Genomic DNA, 12,188 nt, shown 5'->3' with positions numbered 1-12,188 from the left:
ATTTGTGATAATTTGATTTGATGTCAGTGAACTGCAATTGTTGAGAGAGAAACCAGTGAATAACAGAGTGATATGAGTATTTACTCACAGCTCAGCAACGTCATCATTACCTGTGACCACAAAACATCGCCTCTGTATTAGCATTAAATGCAATAAAGTGGCATAACTTTGCCAGCTCATTTCCCATATTCTGTGTGCCAGCATGCTCAATGAAGTTAAATGAACTAATTATCTTGCCCAGATTTCATGCTCGGGAGCAAAGAGGTGTTGCAGACAGATTCTGACTGAGCTGAAAGAGCTACAGTGTCAACGGTATGATAGACCACACACATACACACACACACACAAAGGCAAATAGTATGATTTGGTGTATAGTTATGAGTTTCAGTGCTGCAGTGCTGCAATTCATCTGGACTCCACACTTGAGTGTTTTCCAAAAAAAAAAGGCTTGTGCCTCCTCTTGATTTTTTGTTGGTTACACAGACTGCATAGTGAAGATTTTTTCTGGGTGCTCTGATTCTCTGAGTGAGGATTCTCTTGAGGAGCAGTCTTTCAAAACAAATTAGCTAATCAGGCTAATTCTGCTGTCCACATGCCCCTTGTCAACAGAACCCAAGCTCTGTGCCACACACTTCTCAACATGTCCATTTATCCCTTCTTTTATTGTTAATTCCTTTTCATTTCATAAGTTGTTACTCATTCTATACTCAGCACCATGCGTGTTGGTTCATTTTATCCCATCGTTCAACTTGCGATGCTCAACATGCACAATTTCCAGATATGAATTAATTCAATGGAAGGGTCAGTTGAAGTACATTTTTGTTATGTAATCCAGGGTAAGGTAGAGAACTGTTCTGCTGTTATGAATCTGCAAGTGGAATATAGCAAGTAATGCAACCAGATTACTACGAGTAGTCAGTAATACCACTACATAGACCAAGAACTCCTGTTGAACTGTTTTATTCCTTGACTGAATTATTGTTTAATAAAATAAACAAATAGCAGAAGTCCAAGTGGAAAACATTTAGGCAGAACATGTGCTTTATTAAATTATTATATAATATTTGTGAACTGTTGAATTGTAAAGGTGCTAATTATTTAAATCTGTTTGTATGCATGGAATTTTAACTAGTATAGCTGGTGTTTGACTGGATTGATCTTAGTACAATTTCCAATTCCTTTGGAAGATCTAGAAGACAGAAAGACACACACACACACACACACACACACCAGCCTTTCTGTTATAAAACTATTTCCAGCCAAAGTGTCCAATTATCAGACTCACTCAGCTGACTCTTCACACATGGAGAGCCACACAGTGAGTCCGCCGCTCCAAGATATTCATTCTTTTCTCTCCTTTTTTTTGCACGTCGGGGACACAGTGTGAGAAGAAACAAAAAAAGGAGAGAGCTGGAGAAAGTGAGAGATGGTGGGGAGAATGGGTAAAAAATCAAACACCATTTTGCATAATGTGGCTTTTGTAGCCATTTCAACTTTCACATTTAATTAGTGCTCCAGACTGCCAGGCTGAGATAGTGTGTGTGTGTGTGTGTGTGTGTGTGTGTGTGTGTGTGTGTGATTTTGCAAGATAAGGGGGGGTTTGCTGAGTCCCTGGCTGACTCACGTTTCTCTCCAGAGACAGCTATATGACAAAAAAGATTAATGCAGTCCCCATCCAGCAGACCCCAGTCCAGCACACACGTAGGTGACTTTCTTAGTTGCTACCCATAAAACACATGCTGCAGCATGCCGAGGGACACTGCTGTCCAGTTGGTCTTCAATGGATAGAGGCCAAGAAGCAGGTCAATGGCATATACAAGCTGTGCCTTCAGTGTGTCACATGACTGTGACAATATACAGCCTGCATTATTCAGCCAAATTAGCTGAACTGGAAATGTACAATTCTTTTATTATTTGGATCAAATCATTTCCATTTTCACTAATATGCTAAGGAAATTTAGATATTTATAAAGGAAAACATTATGGTGGTCAGTTGACAGCTGTATTTTAAAAACTCTTATCTTAACCTAGTAGCTAAATGCAATTCCCAGGCTCACTGGAGAGATAAACGTATGTGTGTGTAATATGTGTGTGTCAGCGTGTGTGTAATAATGTCATCACCGAACCTGTGTGATGCTGGCGCTCCCCTGACTCTCCACCTCTCCCAGCGCAGAAGGATGTAACCACTGATCAGTTCTGACACATCATTGTTCGAGTGTCGGCGAGAGGAAATGATACCTCAGTCCTCTCATTTTTATCTCCCACTAAAACAGAATTTCTGAGGTGTTCAATATGTTACTCTCGCTGCGAGGGATGTCAAGTGTCTATAGAAATGCAATTTCACTGATTCAAGGCAATTACCATGGAGGAGGTTCAGATGATCTTTCCTCATCAGTAAGAAGACAGTACAAAGGGGCAGATGGCAGCAAACCCTTGTCAGGGATAGCGCTTGAGGCGAAGTTCCTCTCCTAGCTTGCCTGACACTCTACAGCAACGATTTTGATCACTCAGGCTTTAGAAACACTGAGCAGGGGGAATCCTAATTACTCTACATTGCTAGCATCATTCTCAATTTGCCTAAGAAAAATGAGCTTGGTGCTGTGTTTTATCTTTATTCTTTTCAGTGTGTGACTTTGGTGCAGTCCAGAGCGTTTTGGCCTCCAGTTCGCTAATGTGTGTTATATAGTGTTTCATTTGCAGTCATCAAAAAAAAAGGGGGAAAAAGTGACGAGGTATGTTTTCACTCTTAGACCAGCACTGTGTGTCTGTGTGTGTGTGTGTGTGTGTGTGTTTCAAGACGCCTGGTGAGAACTGGACTCAGCAGTATTTAGTGTTACTGCGACAGCAGGCCGAGGGACAATACCCAGCAGTCCCCTTCATCAGGGCACTGAGCCTTCTGTTGCTGCTCCTGGTAGTGTGTATGTGTGTGTATGTGTGTAGGGCAGCATGAGAATAGTACAAACATAGACTTATTTAAGATAACCTGATTGAGGAAGTGAGCTCTGAGCCTTGTGGCAGCTCTTTAGATGACTTGCTCTGACTCGTCGAATAGAAATGAAATCAGTGCCACCCTCAGGCCTGCATTATTCTGGCACACTTACATTGTAATGCTGGTTTGTGTTATGATGAAGACTGTTGCAGAAAGGTACCTCTTGTATGTCCAATACATCCGAAACGTTTGTACTTCACGGTTTCACAGAAAACTTCACAGCGTTCTTAAGTAAAATGAATGCTGAATGCATGTTATTTATAGTTTTTAATTCCCTCAGAAATAAAATAGTCTACATACAGAGCAAATGAAACATAAAAAAAACTTTGTAGTGACCTTTCAAATTAACTAGACTGTGCAGATTACATAGTCCAAGGAAGTAATAAAATAGTTCATTTAAAAAAAAATAATATGCAGCCTCTTTTCTTTCCTTTTAATCTGATGTATACAGTGCACAATCTGTTCGCTATACTAAAGGTTCTCATTTATTCGTCAGGGAACACCAGCCATCCGACACTTTCATTTTGTTCCAGTTCTTAACACAACTGAGACAGCCATGTGTATTCCAGAGGCTTTAGGTGTGTTTCAATTCAGAATAAAAAAAAAAAAAAGGATAACAAAATAGGCTAATAGATTTCAGAACAAAAATATGAAGAATAACATTATGGCTTGGTTGTTTCTCCGTTCCTTTGCTGGTCTTTGGTCTGATCATCCTCTCAGGTAAGAGCAAGATAGCAGCCTCCCAGCACAACTTTCTTTCTCCTCTTCACCTCCAGGTCATTTCTTCTTTTGGTTATGTTTGCATGAAATTGTAGCTTCATGGATTAGTTTATGCAATTAATATATAATCTAATTCATGTAGAGCTAATTTTGTTTAAAGGTGCACTCTTCATACCCAAAAGGTGAAGACAAAAAGTCAACACCACTGTTATTTCTGTTATTAGAGGCAGTTTAACGTCATGTGTGTGACGTAGTGAGCGGTCAGTGAACCTAACCACAACTCTGCACTACAGAAGAGGAAGGAGGAAGAGGAAGGATGAGGAGGAAGGAGGAAGAGGAAGGATGAAGAGGAAGGATGAGGAGGAAGGAGGAAGAGGAAGGATGAAGAGGAAGGATGAAGAGGAAGGATGAGCAAACTCTGTGCAAACTGTCTGCAGATATTAAAGTCAACACATATTCATAAAATGTTCAATTTCAAGAATTAAACGATTATTAACTGAATGAGATGGATTTAGAAACACGACACACACTGAAGTCTCTTGTCTGTATTTTGTAAGCAGTTTGTCAGTTCTGGTCATTAGTACTGTAGCGACAGGGAGACTTGTTACACCGTTTCCTTCCCTTTCTTTCTACAACAATAAATTCCTCTCATATCTTACCGAAACATGACGGTTCACCCTGCACGCAGAAAAAAGAAAGAAAAGAAAATTAGACGGAGAGATGAAGGAGAGCATCAATAAATCATTCTCGCGCAGCGCCGTTCCCGGGAGGTTTCGGGTGGATTACATTAAGCGCTTCCCCTCACAGCGCGCCACCTGATCGGCGCGCGCGTATAAAGCGCTCAGTGCTGATCAAGCGCGCGCACATCCACACGGCGCGGAGGAAGAGGAGGAGGGAGGAAGGAGGCAGCGGACGCCAGAGATTTATGCCCTCCCGTCAGCAAGAGCCCTGGAAACGCTTTCGCGCTTCACTTTTGCACTTCGATTTTGCAAAACCGGCTGTGTGTTGTATTCTTGAGGAGGAGTCGCATTTCGCTCGAGTGGTAAAACACCAGCGGCACGCGCGCGCGCGCGCACGCACGCTCACACACACACACACACATACACAGAGAGAGAGAGAGAGAGAGAGGCTTCTGCCGAGGACGGCTCGCGTCTTCTTCCTCCTGCTCCTGTCTGACTGTCCGGTTTGGCTACAGGATCTTAGAAGTGTCCTTTTCCTCGTTTCCGGTTCTGGCGTGGATAAAGTGACAGAAGCGAGCGTAGTGGAAGGCTCTGTGTGTGCCGCGCGCTCTAAACATGCCAAGGTCTTTCCTGGTGAAGAAGGTGAAGCTGGATGATTTCTCATGCGCGGAGCTGGAGAGCGCCTATGGCAGGTCAAGATCTGACCTGAACCTGCGGATCCACGACAAAGGTAAGTTACAGTCTCTTCTCACACATTTGTCCCTCGTGCCGTGCGTTTCTGTGAACTCAGCACTCTGTATGTGGCTCTGAGTGGAAATGTGCCGCGATCGGTGATGCACAGAACCAGGCGTTGCTACTTTAATCCTAAAGCCTGAAGTTCTCTCATTCAAACTAGTGGCATACATTTTACCAACAATTCTCCTGTATGTAGCTGTGTTTAACTTTCCAGCCACTCACGAGCTCTTCGGCAATGGAAAAGTATAAAGTCATCCTCGCATTAAAGCATGCATGCATGTATCACTCTACTTATTGCAACAGCTTGTGTGGAACACAGGCTAACAATGTCTTCTAAAATGTAGGTTTTGTCATATTTAATACCTGTCGTGATGTACTGTTTTGACATACTTTTTGTCATGTGGGTTTGGAGGTAACCCAGTTGCGCGCATGCTGACAGCCTGCTTTAGGGCGTTCTCAGGTCCATTGCTTTTTATTGGAGTAACTCGCGTCCATAATGTAGAGTGCCGGTCAAATAGACGGTCAGTGCTCCTGATATACTGCAGTGTGCATGCTCCATCAGGCAACCCCAAGTCATGCCATTCGTTATATGGCTGGCCATTCATTCATTCATCCATTCATCCATCCATCCATCCATCCATCCATTCATTCATTCATTAGTGTCTTCCGAGGAGAACGTTGCTTTGCAGCTTGGGTACAAATTAAAATTAGATTAAAAAACAAACAAACAAAAAAACTAGGACACTTACTAACAACAAAACATAGCAACAACAAAACTGAGACCATAAATAAAAAGTATAAACAGTCTTACACAGGTTACGAGAAGACAAAAAATAATAATCTCAGTGTCCCTATTAATAAGCCATATGAGCGCACAGGGTATGTACTGAAAGATTGTTTCAGTTAGTTCCACCTTATGTGTGAAACTGTATCCAGGCCGGAAAGGGAGAATATGAACCTTCACTTTTAGGGAATGACCTTTTGATGAGAAAGTAGTTGTTGGCGTCTGTTAACCACTCAGTGTTCTGTCGCCTTCTCTGCGACTGTACATAAGTGAATAAAAGTGCTCGTTCTTTCCCTGCTAGGTTACATTAGGGACTACATTACCCCAGCGGTGTATGATGCAGAGACTGATGGCGCCGTTAAGGTTCCCTCTCCGGAGCCTCTGTATGATGGCGCTCACAGTGATTACCAGGCGGACAGCCCGCGCTCGGACACCACGGGCGGCTCGATCAACGGCGACGCAGCAGTGAGTGGCGGCTACACGGCGCACGCCTTCTTCATCACGGATGGCCGCTCACGGCGCAGGGCGGCCGGAGGAGCGCGCAGTCCGCCTCGCCACACGTGCACTGAGTGCGGCAAGTCGTACGCCACGTCATCAAACCTGAGTCGCCACAAGCAGACGCACCGCAGCCTGGACAGCAAGATGGCAAAGAAGTGCCCGACCTGCGGCAAGGTGTATGTGTCCATGCCGGCCATGGCCATGCACGTCCTCACGCACGACCTGCGGCACAAGTGCGATGTTTGCGGCAAAGCGTTCAGCCGCCCGTGGCTGCTGCAGGGCCACATGCGTTCTCACACGGGAGAGAAGCCTTTCGGCTGCGCGCACTGCGGGAAGGCGTTCGCCGACCGCTCCAACCTGCGCGCGCACATGCAGACGCACTCGGCCTTCAAACACTTCAAGTGCGCGCGCTGCAGCAAGACGTTCGCGCTCAAGTCGTACCTGAACAAACACTACGAGTCGGCGTGCTTCAAGGGCGCACTCTCGCCGCTCCAAGCGTGATTTCGGCGGGCAAAGCCTCGGCTCTTCTAGACGCTTTTGACCCTAAAGGAATACTGAGGCTTCGCATGCTGTTCAGAGTACAGTGCTGACAGTGCAGCGAGGAAGAGTTCCTACACACTGAAGGTTTGAGTGACACAATGCTGTTCAATAACTTTTTTCATATCACTTGATATTATTATACTGCTGCAAGTGACCCCGCCATGGATGGATTGAAAGCTAAATAGATTGATTGAATGATTGATTGTTTGACTGATCGGTTGATTGATTATTTATTTATTTATTTATTTATTTATTTATTTATTTTTATATTCGATTTCTGTTTTCTTTCTATGAAAGGCACAGTGTTTACTTTTCATCATATGTTTTGCACTTTCATTTGCTTATTTGCCAGTTTTATTAACATGCCAAAGCATTTAAATCAGTCACAATTTGATTTTCAAATTCTTTGATTTCATATGCCTATGTAATGCATGCAAAAAATGAATCTATGCCAATATCATAAAACTTAAGCTTATCATTTTGCCAAAACCTAGGTAGTATCAATGGGCAATATTTTGGGATTCTCGTAAGGATATATACAGCAATAATCATGTAATGCATGGTATTTTTGAACTGTTGCCTATAGCAGCTTTTTCTAAAAAAAAAATCAGGTATGTTTTGATCTCTTAATAATCAAACACAAAAAAAATACAACATCAGGGAAAATGCCAGTGTAGTGTTAGAGAGTCGACAAGACTTAAAAAGAAAAGTATAAATCAATTTCCTTTGCTCTGCTGTTATGCACTGCCTGCCTCTAATTTAAACGTAGTTTTAGGATGTAGGCTTGAAGTGCTGTTACTCTGCTCTAAGCAGTTCAGTATCATTCTCCAAATCTCTGGAACACCCAGTTTGGGGGGGAGGAGGCTCTTCCACAGTTAACTCAAAAGAATGAGGAAGATTGCCAGTAGCAGGGAAGATGAAGCTTTGCACAGCTGGTCTGTAATCCACTTCCACTGCAGTTCAGGCTTTGATTACTTTAAGATTCCTGCATTTCTCCAGTCTAGGTGTCCCTCAGATTTCTGCTGAAAGCACTTCCTATTCTTAAAAGTAGCACAAAACCCTAGATTCAGGTAGATAATTACTATACTAGTTTGACCTTAGTTTTTGTATCATAAATGAAGAATATCTGAGATGCTCAGTTTAAGAGGTGATGTAGCCTAAGTGTAAATAATTATTTGAAGAGGAAAAAAAAAACTTTTTACAACTGATTAATCTGATGACTCCTGATCAGGGGAACTCTGAATGAAATAGGTCTAACATGTACTGCGATTTTTGAGCCAGTCTTCAACTGTTGTAAAAGCACAAGGCACCAGGAATTTTGTGGCACTTCATAATAAAGATAAAGTAAACAGTCCTAGTCTGTTCCTTGTTTCTTCATGATTATTGCCATTGCTGTGAAATTAATCTATTAAGTAGGGCATTTAATCCTGATGAATGCGATTTGATGCACACATGCTGATAAAGCAAATGGTATTGGGATGCGCATAAACAACACTGTAAAACTGTAGTCCCCCACACTGGCAACAGATGGTACAGTAAATACTATCACTTTTATACCAAAAAGCTATTATTCAATTTACTTCATGCATATGTGAGGGCATAATCTATTAAATATTCAAACTTTTTGAATCCTAAAAGTTGTATATGTGTTTGAAGTACATAGCAAGTCTTCATTGAGATCCAAATATGTTTTAAGATTGATTTAAGTGCTTGTTAGATTACAAGATGAGATTGCGTTAAGATTGCAGAACTACTTACTTTATTAGATTACTGTTATAAAGTCTATGCTGAGTTAAATAATTGTATTTAATCACCAAGAGACCTCTGCTGCAAGTCGTGTGTGTAGTCCCTAGAATGTTTGGCAGAAATTCACAAAAAATAGAAAAAGCTTTACTCTAATTTACTGTGTACAATGTTAACAAAGATTTCTGACTCCAATATGTCCATAGCAAAGGAAGTCCATTGCTTACAGACTTTCGACAAATTGGGTGTGTGATCGGTTTTACCTTTCAGTCGCTGCACTCACGCTGAATTTTTCTCACCCACTCAGCTCTCATAGAGCAGGAAAAAACCCAAACTCTCTCTTAGGTTAATCTAGCTTGAGCAAACGAGGCCACGGGTGTCATCAATTTGTGGAGAATCATTATCCAAGTGTTGGGAGAGTCTGCACTTGAGTCTCTAGAGCGCTGGGTAATTGCACTAGCAGGGTGGAATCAGCAGGAGCCATTATTTAACAGCAGACAGCTGTGACAGGAGCTGCACACGTTGATCTGTTTGCTTTTACATTCCTGTCGCTCCGCTTTACAATCACAGGGTTCCAATGGCAGATCCAGGGCCCAGTGTGGACCTCACTCACACTCCAAGCTGATGGAAAGCTGGAGACTGACAAAAGAGCCCCAGAACAGCCAAATGAAATATATTTGAATTGTGTTCTCTTTTTATGCCATTTACAGATTTGTAAACTCTTCTTAATAGGGCTGTGTGGTTCTCATAATAACATTTTATTAACTACTCACAGAATCCACAGAGCCACAATTAAATGAAAGAACTTTATTTACTATACTATTTTACCCATATGAATATAACATGTCTGCAAGATACACCAATCAGCCATAACATTAAAACCACTGACAGGTGAAGTGAATAACATTGATTATCTAGTTACAACAGCACCTGTCAAGGGGTGGGATATATTAGTCAGCAAATAAACAGTCAGTTCTCGAAGTTGATGTGTTGGAGGCAGGAAAAATGGGCAAGCGTAAGGATCTGAGCAACTTTCACAAAGGCCAAATTTTGATGGCTAGACAACTGGGTCAGAGCATCTCCAAACCGCCAGATTTTGTGGGGTGTGCACTATGGGAAATAGGCAAGCCGGTGGAGGCAGTGTGATGTTCTGGGCAATGCTCTGCTGGGAAACCTTGGGTCCTGTCATTCATGTGGATGTTATTTTGACACATACCACCTACCTAAACATTGTTGCAGACCAAGTACATCCCTTCATGGCAACAGTATTCCCTAATGGCAGTGCCCTATTTCAGCAGGATAACGCGTCCTGCCACACTGCAAAAATTGTTCAGGAGTGGTTTGACGAACATGACAAAGAGTACAAGGTGTTGACTTGGCCTCGAAATTCCCCAGATCTCAATCTGATCGAGCATCTGTGGGATGTGCTAGGTCCGATCCATGAAGGCCCCACCTTGCAACTTACAGGACTTAAAGGATCTGCTGCTAATATCTTATTGCCAGAAACCACAGCACACCTTCAGAGGTCTTGTGGAGTCCAAGCCTCGATGGGTCAGAGCTGTTTTGGCAGCACAAGGGAGACCTAAACAATATTAGGCAGGTGGTTTAATGTTATGACATATCAGTGTACATGAAATAAAAAATGACATGTCATAATAAATAATCACTTTTTGATTAGGTTTTTAAAAATATGTGGCAGATACACAGTAAATATACAGGTGTTTAATTAAATATGAAGTTTGTTATTAAATCTGACTTATTAAAATTAGGTAATTTAACTTTAGGGACCTGTTTAGAATCAGTTCTTATTTGTTCACTGACAAAATGTTCTGACAAAAAGGTTTAACCCTACAAACAGAAGTGGTCTCACATGAAGATGCACAAGATGCAATCATATGCACAGATATCAAAATCGGACTCTTTTATTTTATGTCCTTATCTGAAAGTTAAGCCTGAAAATGGATTTTGTTTATTTGAACTCTGAATGAGTATAACCTATATTTACACTATGCATTATAAAATAATAAATCCACTTTTGTCAAAACTATTTGAAGAAATGTGTAAGGATGGTAAGCAGCAGTGATTCTTTTAATAGTGACATAACCTGCATATTCTACCTCCCAGACTGTGTGGATTTGTTTATTTCACTATTTTGGTTGAACAGAGAACGCTGTCTTCAGGCTACTCTCTCTCTCAGCCTCACTTTAGTGTCACTGATAACTATTGGGCCTGAATAAGCGGGAAGGGGGGAAAGGGGGAGTTATAGCTGGTGAACAATCACTTCAGATAGTGTTACTGATAATAAGAGCAGACATACCAGAAACCTTTGGACGTAGACTATTCACATTCTGACTGCAAGTGAGTGCATGTAGGCTCTCAGTCTCATGGCTGAGTAACATTCTAAATTGAAACATGAAATGATGTGTTTTCTCAGTGAAATGAGATAACGATGAGGTGTTGTATGACAATTGTGGTCTATGGTCTGAAAAAGGGGTAACAATGCTTGAGATGTGTATTTCATACCAGAGTTGTCATGGACTATATCAGTAATTCATGGATAAATTCATCGTAAATTGTGTAAAAATTTGAAGCAAAAGAATACAGAAGCAGGGAGGCTGCCTGTAGCGTGTGGTGCTTTGTAGCTCTATGAGAATTCCCAGGCAGAGAGCAGTGCTTTCAGGAAGAGAGGCAGAAAAGGGTGCAGGAATAGAGACAGAGAGAGGGATGGAGGGAAGGGGGGCTGACCCACTTTGGATGACATGTAGCTGAGGAAGCACACCGGAGCCTGTGCAGCCAGTACATTTTTAATAGCACCATTTGCAGATCTGCATTGAACAGAGTATTATTGTTACCATACAGTTTCCAGACAATACAGAACCTGACAGCAGTGGACCTGTGAATGTGGTGAGTCACTGCATGGTGCTTTTGCTTCGACCTCCCGCTTAACACGCATAAGAAATTAACGCATCATGAATATTCAGTGGGAAAGAGGGAGGAGAATGAACTTTGCAATAGTCTTTGATGTGAGCATGTCAGTGCAGTACAAGGTCTGTTTTAGTTGGAAACCAGTGATAATTGAGGGTTTAGAATGATTGAGCTATTCTCTTTTTTAAAAATCCATGTAGGAGGAGAACTGTTGGTGTGATATTCAGTAATGTTTCTGAGGCCCTGTAACTATGGAATGGTCTGACCCGGTATTAAAAAGTTCTCTGAACCATCATGTAAAGTGGAAATGTCATGACTTTTTTTTTAATCACCAGAACAGAATGTGGTAATTTAGGGGCCAAGGAAGAAAATGGTGAAAGAAAATAGGTAATAGAATCTGTCATATCTGTCATATATCATTCTTGAGTATTATGCGTATCTCCTACAGGTGATCATCTGAAGTCTCCTGTGTCTTTTCATACTATAAAAATAGTTGAGTTATTGCACTTATCATCATCAGACTCCATTATGAGTGACACAGCAATTTTTACCAGTTTTCATGTAATAAGTAGTG

General features: G+C 41.8%; 1 protein-coding gene across 1 annotated transcript; it reads left to right on the top strand.

Moving 5' to 3' along the window:
- The first annotated feature begins 4,559 nt into the window (after positions 1-4,559).
- Positions 4,560-10,270, top strand: scrt1b (scratch family zinc finger 1b). Its single transcript, XM_026926728.3, has 2 exons — positions 4,560-5,119; positions 6,210-10,270. Exons 1-2 carry the CDS (start codon positions 5,005-5,007, stop codon positions 6,905-6,907), a joined length of 813 nt encoding a protein of 270 aa, XP_026782529.1. The 5' UTR covers positions 4,560-5,004; the 3' UTR covers positions 6,908-10,270.
- The last annotated feature ends 1,918 nt before the right edge of the window (positions 10,271-12,188 follow it).

Source organism: Pangasianodon hypophthalmus, chromosome 1, assembly GCF_027358585.1.
Source record: "Pangasianodon hypophthalmus isolate fPanHyp1 chromosome 1, fPanHyp1.pri, whole genome shotgun sequence".
NCBI lineage: Eukaryota > Metazoa > Chordata > Actinopteri > Siluriformes > Pangasiidae > Pangasianodon > Pangasianodon hypophthalmus.
This window is presented reverse-complemented; position numbering and strand designations above follow the sequence as displayed.

Bases quoted from the DNA above. Each gene is read 5' to 3' on its own strand.
- scrt1b (XM_026926728.3), top strand. From the start codon at position 5,005: ATGCCAAGGTCTTTCCTGGTGAAGAAGGTGAAGCTGGATGATTTCTCA. The intron at 5,120-6,209 runs GTAAGTTACAGT...TTTCCCTGCTAG, and splicing joins CCTGCGGATCCACGACAAAG to GTTACATTAGGGACTACATT.